Genomic DNA, 12,705 nt, shown 5'->3' with positions numbered 1-12,705 from the left:
ATGTGTATCTGTGTGCCGGGGTCCCCACATGTGTGTCTGTGTGTGTGTGCCGGGGTCCCCACATGTGTATCTGTGTGCCGGGGTCCCCACATGTGTATCTGTGTGCCGGGGTCCCCACATGTGTGCCGGGGTCCCCACATGTGTGTCTGTGTGTGTGTGCCGGGGTCCCCACATGTGTGTCTGTGTGTGTGTGCCGGGGTCCCCACATGTGTGTCTGTGTGCCGGGGTCCCCACATGTGTGTCTGTGTGCCGGGGTCCCCACATGTGTGTCTGTGTGCCGGGGTCCCCACATGTGTGTCTGTGTGTGCCGGGGTCCCCACGTGTGTGTCTGTGTGTGTGTGCCGGGGTCCCCACGTGTGTGTCTGTGTGTGTGTGCCGGGGTCCCCACATGTGTGTCTGTGTGTGTGTGCCGGGGTCCCCACATGTGTGTCTGTGTGCCGGGGTCCCCACATGTGTGTCTGTGTGTGTGTGCCGGGGTCCCCACATGTGTGTGTGCGTGCCGGGGTCCCCACATGTGTGTGTGTGTGCCGGGGTCCCCACGTGTGTGTGTGTGTGCCGGGGTCCCCACATGTGTGTGTGTGTGTGCCGGGGTCCCCACGTGTGTGTGTGTGCCGGGGTCCCCACGTGTGTGTGTGTGCCGGGGTCCCCACGTGTGTGTGTGCGCCGGGGTCCCCACGTGTGTGTGTGTGTGCCGGGGTCCCCACATGTGTGTCTGTGTGTGTGTGCCGGGGTCCCCACTAGGTGTGTATGTGTGTTGGGGTCCCCACATGTGTGTCTGTGTGTGTGTGTGCCGGGGTCCCCACATGTGTGTGCCGGGGTCCCCACATGTGTGTGCGTGTGTGCCGGGGTCCCCACATGTGTGTGCATGTGTGCCGGGGTCCCCACATGTGTGCCGGGGTCCCCACTAGGTGTGTATGTGTGTTGGGGTCCCCACATGTGTGTGTGTGTATGTGTGCCGGGGTCCCCACATGTGTGTGCATGTGTGCCGGGGTCCCCACATGTGTGTGCATGTGTGCCGGGGTCCCCACATGTGTGTGTATGTGTGCCGGGGTCCCCACTAGGTGTGTATGTGTGCCGGGGACCCCACTAGGTGTGTATGTGTGTTGGGGTCCCCACTAGGTGTGTATGTGTGCCGGGGTCCCCACATGTGTGTGTATGTGTGTTGGGGTCCCCACATGTGTGTGTATGTGTGCCGGGGTCCCCACATGTGTGTGTATGTGTGCCGGGGTCCCCACATGTGTGTGTATGTGTGTTGGGGTCCCCACATGTGTGTGCATGTGTGCCGGGGTCCCCACATGTGTGTGCATGTGTGCCGGGGTCCCCACTAGGTGTGTATGTGTGTTGGGGTCCCCACATGTGTGTGTGTGTGTGTCCCGGGGTCCCCACATGTGTGTATGTGTGCCGGGGTCCCCACATGTGTGTGCATGTGTGCCGGGGTCCCCACATGTGTGTGTATGTGTGCCGGGGTCCCCACTAGGTGTGTATGTGTGCCGGGGTCCCCACTAGGTGTGTATGTGTGCCGGGGTCCCCACTAGGTGTGTATGTGTGTTGGGGTCCCCACTAGGTGTGTATGTGTGCCGGGGTCCCCACATGTGTGTGTATGTGTGCCGGGGTCCCCACATGTGTGTGTATGTGTGTTGGGGTCCCCACATGTGTGTGTATGTGTGCCGGGGTCCCCACATGTATGTATATGTGTTGGGGTCCCCACATGTGTGTGCGTGTGTTGGTGTCCCCACATGCGGATGGGATTAACCACTTCAATACCGGGCACTTTTACCCCCTTCCTGCCCAGGCCAGTTTTCAGCACAGTCACACTTTGACAATTGCGCAGTCATGTGACACTGTACACAAATGAGATTTTTATAATTTTGTTTCCACAAATAGAGATTTCTTTTGGTGATATTTGATCACATCTGCGTTTTTTTTTTCTGCTAAACAAATAAAAAAAAAAAAAAGTCAGAAAGTTTTGTTTTGTTTCCGTTACAAGACTTTGTAAATAAGTAAGTTTTCTTCTTCACTGACGGGCACTGATAAGGCGGCACTGATGGGCACACATAGGTGGCGCTGATAGGTGTAACGGATGGATGGTACTGATGGGCATTAGTGTTTAGCACTGATTGGCATCCCTGGTGGCCAAGGGTGGTGTACCTGGTGGTCACAAGTGGTGGGCATCCTTGTGGGGGGCCTGATAAACAATCAGCACAGCCCCCCCCCCTGTCAGAGGAGCAGCCAATCGGCTCTCCTCTGCTCATGTCTGACAGACGCGAGTGAGGAAAAGCCGATACACAGCTTTTCACTGTGATTAGCTGTGATTGGACACGGCTGATCACGTGGTAAAGAGTCTCCGTCAGACACGGATCTCCGGTTCGGCTCCGCCCCTGTCCTTCTCATTGGCTCACTGACTTATGACAGCAGCGGGAGCCAATGGCGCCATGCTGCCGTCTCAGCCAATGAGGAGGGAGAGTACTGGACAGCCAAGACATTCCTGCAACATCGCTGGAGAGAGATGGGGCTCAGGTAAGTATGGGGGGGGGGGGCCGAGAGGAAGTGGGGGGGGGGGGAGCTGCACACAGAATTATTTTATCTTAATGCACCTTCTGCCTTTTACAATCACTTTAAAACCAAAAAGCAAACCTTTATTATACTGCAGCTTACCGATTCTTAGATGTGACGGCTGCATTCGTTTTTCTTTTTTAGGTTTTGCTTCTTCTATTTTCATTTGGTGATCCTGCCAGTAAGTCAGTTTTTTCAAAAGAACAAGCTCCCTTGCTAATGTATCAGTATTATGGTTGAGACAACCCATTTACCACTGACAGGGGTGCTTACAAGGATCAGCTTTTATTTATGTAAAAGCAAAAAAAAAGGAAATAAAACTGCTGTAACTGATTATAAAGCGTGAGCTGGAGTTTGGCTTCAATTTGTTAGTGTATTTAAATCTGCTAATACATTTAACACTCCCCTCCTCCCAGACTGACCAATGCTGCTGTCAAAAAGTGCCCCCTGTTCTCCTTCCTCCAGAGTGGGGGCGCTCTAATACATTATTACTGGCCAGATCACCAGGTGAGAACAGAGGGGGGGGGGGGGGGGGGGGAGGTAAAAAAAAAGGAAAACGAATGCAGCCTCCACATCTAATGATTGGTGAGCTGCAATATATTACATTCTGGTTTTGGGCTTATTACCGCTGTAGAGTAGAATTAAAGTGGTGTTCCGGACAAAATTATACTTTTTAAATAAAAATACCCCTATAATAGACAAGCTTAATCTATTCTAGTAAAGTTAGTCTGTAAACTAAGGTCTGTTTTGTGAGTTTATAGCAGTAGTTTGTTATTTTATAAACTTACAGCAGGCCGTGGCCATCTTAAGTGTGGGCATCTGAAGCCAGACTGTATTTCTTCCTGGATCTCATCCTTGCGGATCTCGCACATGCTCAGTGCAGCACAAGCAGTGTAATAGGTTTCAGTCAGGTTTCCATAGCAACGGCAGTTTCAGAGGAAGCTGCCGCCCCTTCCCAGAAGGCATTGCAAACAGGAAATGATGCGACGGGCCGCGGCCAGGGAGGAGGAAGTGAAAAATGAATACAGCAGATATACAGTAGGTGCTGAGAAAAAAATTTAAAAAATCCAATTTGTTTACAGTGCACAGTTTAGTGAGGGATGCTGAAGAGTTGTAAAAGTGGGTGGAACTCCACTTTAACTACTTCCATACTGGGCATTTTCACCCCCTTCCTGCCCAAGCCAATTTTCAGCTTTCAGCACTGTCGCACTTTGAATAACAATTGCGCGGTCATACAACACTGTACCCAAATGAAATTTTTATAATTTTTTCCCCACTAATAGAGCTTTCCTTTGGTGGTATTTGATCACCTCTGCGGTTTTTATTTCTTGTGCTATAAACAAAACAAAAGTGACAAGTTTGAAAAAACACAATATTTTTTACTTTTTGCTATAATAAGTATCCAAATTTTTTTTTTAAACAAATTTTTTCCTCATTTTAGGCCGATACGTATTCTTCTACATATTTTTGGTAAAAAATATCGCAATAAGCGTATATTTATTGGTTTGCGCAAAAGTTATAGCGTCTACAAAATAAGGGGATAGATTTATAGCGTTTTTATTATTATTTTTTTTTTTTACTAGTAATGGCGGCGATCTGCGATTTTTATTGTGACTGCGATATTGCGGCGGACACATCGGACAATTTTGACACATTTTTGGGACCATTCACATTTATACAGCGATCCGTGCTTTAAAAATGCATTGATTACTGTATAAATGTGCCTGGCAATGAAGGGGTTAACCAGCAGGGGGCGCTGTAGGGGTTAATGTGTTGCTAGGGAGTGATTCTAACTGTGTGGGGAGGGGATTCACAAGGGGAGGAGACCGATCGGTGTTCCTCTGTACAAGGAACACACTATCGGTCTCCTCCCATCTGACAGGACGTAGATCTGTGTGTTTACACACACAGATCCACGGTCCTGCTTGGTTACCGGGCAATCGCGGGTGCCCGGCGGACATCGCGGCCGCCGGGCACGCGTGCGGGGACCCGAGCGATGCGGTGAGCGCGCGCGCGCGCCCCCTGGGCTGCCTGGAAGGCTGTGCCGTCATATGACGGCGGCCCAGGATAACAGCTGCACCGTCCCGCCGTCATATGACGGCGGGCGGGCGGGCGGGCGGGCAGCAAGTAGTTAAGGGGAAAACATTCTTTTTTCTTTTTTTCATTTTGAATAGCGTAAAGGAGGGTTCTAAGCCTTGCCATGTTTGTCCCTTTGGGGAGATTTCTCTTCACCTCCCGTCCTAAAGCCACAACAGGAAGTGAGAGGAAATCCCACCAAAATGAGGGGATCCTTAGTTGTCACCCCCCCCCCCCCCACACACACACACACACACACACACACAAGATTTCCCCTCTACTGCTGTTCTAGAGACAAACAGAATTGTGCCCATTCTAGAATGGGGGGAAAAAGGGGGGGGGGGTGGCAGCTGTGGTGGTGGAAAGTGTAGTGGCAAGGGCAATGAAGAGAGGTGAAGGTAGGGGGAATGCGGTAAGGGTAGGGAAGAGTTGTAAAGATAGGGGAAGCGTGGTAAGGGTAGAGAAGATTGGCAATTGTAGGGAAGAGGAGGGAGGAGTGTTAAGGGGCAGGGGAAGAGTTGTAGGGGCAGAAAAGATTCGAAAGTAAGGAAAAGGGAGGTGAAGGTAGGGGACGAATGGTAAGGGCAGGAAAGATTGGTAATTGTAGGAAAGAGGAGGTAGGAATGGTAAGGGCAGGGAAGAGTGGTTTATGTAGGGAAGGGGTGGTAAGGGCAGGGAGGAGGAGGGAGAAGTGGTAAGGGTAGAGAAGAGTGGCGAAGGAGGGGTAAGGGCAGAGAAGATTGGAAATTGTAGGGAAGAAGAGGGAGGAGCAGTAATGGCAGGAAAGATGGGTTAAGGTAGGGGTGGAGTGGTAAGGGCAGGGAACATTGGTAGGGGCAGGGATGACCACTATTCCTGACTTCTGCATAAATACAATTCCTATTGGGTTATCCTACCAGCATGCTTCATGTGTCCTGCATGTTGTTAATGTGTCTTTTGCCCTTTAATTCTGCTTTTGTCCTTGGCTCATGAAGGACAAAGTACCAGTTTACCTTTAATGAAGATCTCCCCAGTCGCTCATACTTGCCTTCCTTTTGCTCCCCTGCCTTTCCATTCAGCCGGGAGTGAAAGGAAAGGAATAGTATTCATATACGAGGATCTTCCAATGTTTTGTGTTGTGTTCTTCAGGTCATGGATAATGTGTTCATCCAGCACAGCATCAAGGTCCTCCAAGCCCTCAACAAGCAGAGAGAAGCCGGCCGGTACTGCGATGCCACCCTTGTCGTTGGAGATCTTCAGTTTAAAGCCCACTGGAGTATCCTGGCTTGCAGCAGCCCGTTCTTCCAGAGCCTTTATGGAGATGGCAGCTCCCCAAACATTATCCTTCATGAACGCTTCTCGGAGGTCACGGGCCTCCTCCTGGATTTCCTCTACACAGGGGAGCTAACTCTGTCCCATCACAATGTGGAGAAGGTCCTCTCGGCCTCCAAGGAATTGGGTATTTTTGAAGCGGTTGAGGTCTGTGAACAGTTCCAGCCAAAGTGTTTTGAGTCCGTTGACCGGACTGAAGATTTTTTCCAACAGTCTGGAACATTGGAGACCTTGAATGGACACCTGAAAGAGGCGGAGGAGTCGGATGGAGAGGATACTCTAAAGGGAATATCAGAGCTCAGCAACGTGCTGGCAGACAGTGAAGTCCCAGCGGAGCCGGGCAATGAACAGAACAGCAGCCTTTCCCTGCTCCAAGGGACAGTGGAGATTACTCCATTTCAAGAAGTCGTCTTGAAGGACCCAGAAATTGTGGAGAGGAGGGAGTTTAAGAGGCAGAGGAGAGGGCAGAAGAACGAGCCGTGTATTGGCAGCGATGGAGACTGTATAACGGTAAGTCTGTGGAGGTCCCCGGCTATCCAAGTCATGGTATATGTAATGGTAGTTGGCCACAATCAATTGGGCCTGTTCTGTAGCGACAATTTGAAGCGAATCCAAGCCATTTTAGTTCCATTGAGTGTCAGGAACATACTCCGCCATTTTTAGCCACATGGGGAAACAGACACCTTGATCCAACTATGGATAAGTTAGGTGTTCTTTGCCAAGAACAGGATGGGAGGTGTAAAAATTGTGGAACCACCTAGTTCTCGTTACCCAATTCCATCCTTGGTGTCAGGAAGGCTTCATAGGTTTTAATCTCTTGAGCCACATGGCTGAAGGTGTGAATTGTTATCAAAATGCCGGGATAGAGATGCTAAAACGGCATCGCGGAGGAGAGTGAGGTCCACATTTTGGACAGAGAGGACAACTGGTTCTCAAGAGGCATGGAAAAGGCCATCTACATCAAGCTGGGAGCAGGGGTGAGGGCCTTCAACAATATTTGTCTTTACCCCGGCACTTTAACAACAATTCACACCTCCAGCCAAGTGATTTGAAGGATTAAAACCTATGAAGGTTATGTAACTAGATCAAGGTGGTTCCACAACTTCCACACCTCCCATTCTCTTCTTTCCCAGGAACATCTACCTTTTCCATGGTTGGATCAAGGTGTCTGTTCTACCCTTTCTAGGTGGTTCCACAACATCCACACCACCATCCTGTTCTTGAACAATAACATGTCTTTCCAAGGTGTTGGTGCTTCTTGTGTGGATATAAGTGCCAGGGTACCTTCCTGACACTCATTAGAACTGGTTTGGATAAGCTATGAAACGTCTTCAACATAGCTGTACAAGTCCAGTTGAATGTAACTAACTACTATTAGGTATAATGGTGAATTAACCATCTTCTATGTCTTTACGCAGCCAGTGTTGTCTTGGGAGCTAGGTAAACTATCCATCTAGAACAGGCATCCTCATCCTCTGGAGTTGGCTTTTAAAGGTAACCTGTGCTTAGAGGAACGTGGAGGCCACCATTGCTGACCTCTGCAATAGCGTTTTTTGTCCTGGCTCTGATGCCAGCCTAATAGGTTTAATCACTATTCTGCAGCAGGCCTGTAGATTAGAAGGTCTGACTTCACGGTGACTACACTTGCTGCCTACTTCTTTGAGGTCATTGATTTATAGGGCAATTGAAGTCTGAGGATCGGGATGACTACCGGATCAGAAATAACAGCCCACGCATCTATCTCACTATGTCTTGTTTAACAACATGACGACCGGCCCATAGTAACAATACTTCATTACTGTGTCGTTTGAATACCGGGGTTATGACAGCAGCTAGCTGCCATTATCCCGGCATTATTATTATTATTTTTTTTTGTACTATGGCTGGTTCTGCATCAAATAAAAGTGCCGCCCCCCCCCCCCCCCCCGCCGCTTTCTAGGCTGCCACTCGTCTCTATGCCCTCGGAGAACAGGAGCGATGTCTGACATCACTTCCGGTTCCTGGCCATAATAAGCAATTTTGTTTTTTTTTTTTTGCCCCCCTCTCTGATATGACAAACCAGAAGCAGCAAGGATTTCGTCACGTCCGGTTTGTTGTTCGCAAGCCGTTAACAGCATATTAAAGAGGGAGTCCCGCAAATTTTATTTTTTTTTTTAAAGTCAGCAGCTACAAATACTGCAGCTGCTGACTTTTAAAATAAGGACACTTACCTGTCCCCGAATCCAGCGGTGTCGGCATCCGAGGCCGAACCGTCCCTCGGCAGCTGCCGCCGCCATTCTCTGTGAGGAAATCGGGAAGTGAAGCGTTGCAGCTTCACTTCCCGATTCCCTACTGCGCATGCGCGAGTCGCGCTGCGCGTCCTAACTGGTCCACGCTATCTCCTGGGACCCGTGTGTGTCCCAGCAGACAGCGCGGGGGGACGGGAAGAGGCATAGACTCCCGTGGGAGTCTATGCCGGAAGTGGGTGCAAATATCTGTACCCCCCTGAAAGGTGCCAAATGTGACACCGGGGGGGAGGATTGTTCCGAAAGCGGAGGTTCAAACCTCCGCTTTAAAGCATCTGATGAAACCGATCTCCGTGTGATTAGATGCTTTGGCGGCCAAAGGTGAGTTCTGGGGTCTAAAAGACTCCAGATCTCTCCATAAAGAGGACCTGTCATGGCCCATGCTATCGCAAGGGATGTTGTTCATCCGTTTTCATAGCAATAAAGTTGAATAAAAAAATAAAATTAAAGGTACAGTGTAGGGGGAAAAAAAGTACATAAAATTAAAAACATTTTTTTAACTTTTTCAATACCGGGCACTTTCACCCCCTTCCTGCCCAGGCCAATTTTCAGCATTCAGCGCTGTCACACTTTGAATGACAATTGCGCTTTCAGGCTACACTGTACCCAAATTAGATTTTTGTAGTTTTTTTGAGACAGGACTTTTCTTTTGGTGGTATTTAATCACTGCTGGGTTTTACATTTTTTTTTTTTTTGCTAAAAAAAAAAACAAACAAAAAAAGACCAAAAATTTAGAAGAAAAAAAAAAAGTTTTTCTTAGTTTCTGTTAGAAAGTTGTTGTAAATACCGTATTTATCGGCATATAACACGCAGTTTTTCACCCTGAAAATCGGGTGCAAATAGTGTATGCGTGTTATGCGCCGATACTTCAATTTGGGCTGCCTCGGTGGGGGTGGGGGAGAGCGCCGTCAGATTACATACAGCGAGAATCTCCTGTTTACTCCGCGGCCTCTGTAATAGTAAGTCCCGTCTCCTGGGCCCGGCATTGGACCACTGTTCTGTCTATCATAGAAGCTGGTCCAGGAGGCGGGGCTTTGTATTAAAGAGGCTGCCGAGTAAATGGGAGATTCTCGCTGTATGTAATCTGACGGCGCTCGTCCCACCCCCTCCTCCCTGTGCCCTCCGAGGCCGCAGTAATCTGAGGTGAGGCTGCAGATGGGCATTGAACAGGCTGCAGATGGGCACTAATAAGGCTGCATTGATGGATACTGACCCTCATTTTGCTACAAAATTTTTTATTCAAAATGTATTTTTTTTTTTCCTGAAACCTCCCTCTTAAAATTAAGTGTGCGTGTTTTACGCCGATAAATACGGTAGGTAGTTTTCCTCCTTCACTGATGAGGCGGCACTGATGGGCATCGAAAGGCAGCATTGATTGGCATCACTGCTGGGCACTGTTGGGGCTGCACTAATGATCAATGCCCTGATTATCTGTACAGATGTCCCTTGTGAGAAAATGCCAGAGACCGGCTCTCCTCTCCTCACACGCTGTCAGTGTGAGGAGAGTCGATAACCAGCATTTCCTTGTTTACACTCAGCTGTGATTGGACACAGCTGATCACATGGGTAAAGCCTCGTCATTGGCTCTTTACCGAGAGCGGGGATGTGCCGTGGGCCTGGGACACAGCGCACCGCCGATCAGCCTGCAAGCCCTGAGACCTGGGATGTTGTCATTTGCCCATCGTTCCAGAACGAGAGAGCCACCCCGCCGCCATTGTCATTTGTCTGTAGGAGGTGGTAAAAGCCCCCCCCCCGTTTTCCCTGTGGTCATGTTTTTTTTTTAACATAAAGTTTATTCGAGTTTTCAGACAGACAGAGTATAAATCACATTACAATATCAGGTAGTTTAGTCGCTAAACAATGGAACAATCTGTTGTGCACACACATCGTTATAGCAAGCGTATTTGCTTTTGCAACAGTATTTGACAGCTTGACATTTGCCGTATTGCTCAAGTGGCACCTAAGAACTCAAGGGCGAGGGAGAGGGGAAGGGGGGGGGGGCCCAAGGAAGGGGTAAAGGATAAATAGGGACAGGGAGAGGAGATGGGGGGAAGTCTAGCGTAACACTTGATTACTATATTTAAATTAGGGTTTTACAGTGTTCTCAGCAGAAAGTGGTGTTGAGTAAGAGATGAAATGGTGATAGAGAAGCTAGTTACTGTTATTCTAGGGACAAATGTTTCGCCTCAACCCAACAGGCCCAAATCTTATCGAATTTGCGTGGGCAGTTTCTGCCTAGATACGTTAATTTGTAGAGGGGCAAAGCGGCATTTACCAGGGACAACCAGACCTGTTTAGTGGGGGGCCGTGTCTGATTCCATTGTAAAAGAATAGCCTTCCTCGCATAGAAGGACGTATAAAATACAAATAGTTTCTTCCTCTGGGGGGCTTCAAGGAAATCGCAAATACCTAAGAGAAGTGGGATGGGGCTAAATGGGACCGTGAGCTCACCTATAGAGTTAATCTCAGACAGGACTTCCCTCCAATAACCCTCTATCACAGGACAGGACCAAACCACATGAAAGAAGTCTGCACCATCCGCACCACATCTAGGACATATTGCCGATCTACCCAGGTAGATTCTTGCTAGGCGTGCATGGGAGTAGTAGGCCTGATGGAGAAATTTTAACTGGGTATATCTGTCTCTAGCTGAGATCATTAGGTGCAAATATTGCTGAATCCCCTCCTCCCAGTCCTCGGCCGTCAAGCCAGGGATATCATTCTGCCATGTTGTGTACAATCGTGAGACTTTAGAGGTATCCAGGACTGCTAGCTTGTTATAAATGTTAGAAAGTGTACCCCCTTCTAGATATTGCAACATATTTTCTATGTCAGATAGCTGTAGATCTATCCCATTAGGGAATTGGGACCGGAATGCGTGGCGTAGCTGCAGGTACCGGAAGAAGATGTTTTTCGGTAGTTCTTTACCATGTTTTAGGTCATCAAAAGTAAGTAGCTGCCTTTCGGAAATGATATCACCCAGGGTTGTGATCCCGTATCTGACCCACACATTCGGGTCAGGCACGGAAGCAAAGTGGGACAAACGGGGGTTACCCCACAGTGGGGTCAGGGGGGACCACACATTCGGTTTCCCCATCTTTGAGGCCACAGTATCCCACACTTTGATTGTCGTCCTCATGGGCGTAGTCACCTGGGGGCTGGATTTAGGTCCTTTGTGTATTAAGACATTGAGCTCCTCATGCGAGCCCAGCAGTGCCGCCTCCAATTTAGACGCGGGGTTCATCGATGTTTTGGACAGCCACCACTTAACAGTGACCAGGACTGCTGCCCAATAGTATTTTACGAAACACGGTAGGGCCAAACCCCCCAGAGTGACTGGTAATTGCAACGTTGATTTAGCTATCCTAGGGATTGCTCCCTTCCACACAAAGGAAATAATTATGCTATCTAGTTTGTTAAAGAAAGAGGCTGGCAAAGGTATAGGAGTATGCCTAAAAAGGTAAGTGAACCTGGGCAGGACGGTCATTTTAACCAGATTCACCCTACCCACAGGTGTGAGCGGAAGGTTCTTCCAAACTGCACACCTGTGGGATAATTGGGACACCACCGGGGTCAGATTCAGAGGAATGAACTGTTTTAGGTCCCTGGGAATCTCCACCGCCAAGTATCTAAACTGAGAGACCCTTTGAAGCTGTTCGTCTGGGGGGGGGGGGGGGGGGGATCAGTGCCAGAATGGAGTGGGAATAGTATAGATTTACCCCAATTTATGCAGACCCCTGAGTACCTCCCAAATTCATTGATCACCGAGAGCGCAGTCCGCAAGGAGATGCCATCATCCCTGAGATATAAGAGTGTGTCATCGGCATATAGTGATATTTTTTCATGGAGGGGGCCTATAGGAATACCCTGTATCGCGGGGTCAGACCGAAGGAGGATTGCCATGGGTTCTATAGCAAGTGCAAAAAGCCCCGGGGACAGGGGGCATCCCTGTCTCGTACCTCTACTCAAAGAAAAGGGTGCAGACAGGACAGTGCCCGTGCGGACCCTTGCCGTCGGATCCCCATACACGGCCCTGACCCAGGAGACAAAGACCGGACCAAATCCGAACCTACGGAGGACCTCCCACAGATACAGCCACTCGACCGAGTCGAACGCTTTCTCTGCATCCAGGGAGGCCACTACCGCAGGACATCCGTCCCCAGCCCCCGAGGCCAGGACCGAGTACAGTCTACGGAGATTGATATCCGTGCCCTTGCCAGGCATAAAGCCCGACTGGTCCTCATGGACCAAGGTGAGAATCACATCATTTAGGCGTCTGGCAAGGATTTTTGTCAGTATTTTAGCGTCCGAGTTAAGGAGGGATATTGGTCGATATGATGAGCAGAGCTGAGGGTCTTTACCCTCCTTTGGAATCACTATTATAATAGCTTGGGCCATAGAGGAAGGAAGGGCCCCTTCTTGTAATGTTTTGGTGATCATGTGGTGTAGCCTAGGTACCACTGCCTCCATATTTTGTTTA

General features: G+C 49.2%; 1 protein-coding gene across 2 annotated transcripts in view; it reads left to right on the top strand.

Annotated features, from left to right (window-relative positions):
- ZBTB48 (zinc finger and BTB domain containing 48) overlaps positions 1–12,705 on the top strand; it is a 55,113-nt gene that overhangs the window by 800 nt on the left and 41,608 nt on the right. For both annotated transcript variants that reach the window (XM_073603627.1, XM_073603628.1), the window contains exon 2: positions 5,758–6,450. In XM_073603627.1, coding sequence (XP_073459728.1) covers positions 5,761–6,450 — 690 coding nt within the window. In that variant the 5' untranslated portion in view covers positions 5,758–5,760. The remainder of the gene's footprint in view (positions 1–5,757; positions 6,451–12,705) is intronic.

This window comes from Aquarana catesbeiana, linkage group LG10, assembly GCF_042186555.1.
Source record: "Aquarana catesbeiana isolate 2022-GZ linkage group LG10, ASM4218655v1, whole genome shotgun sequence".
Lineage (NCBI taxonomy): Eukaryota > Metazoa > Chordata > Amphibia > Anura > Ranidae > Aquarana > Aquarana catesbeiana.
Note: the sequence above shows the minus strand (reverse complement) of the source record. Positions and strands in the feature narration are given on the sequence as shown.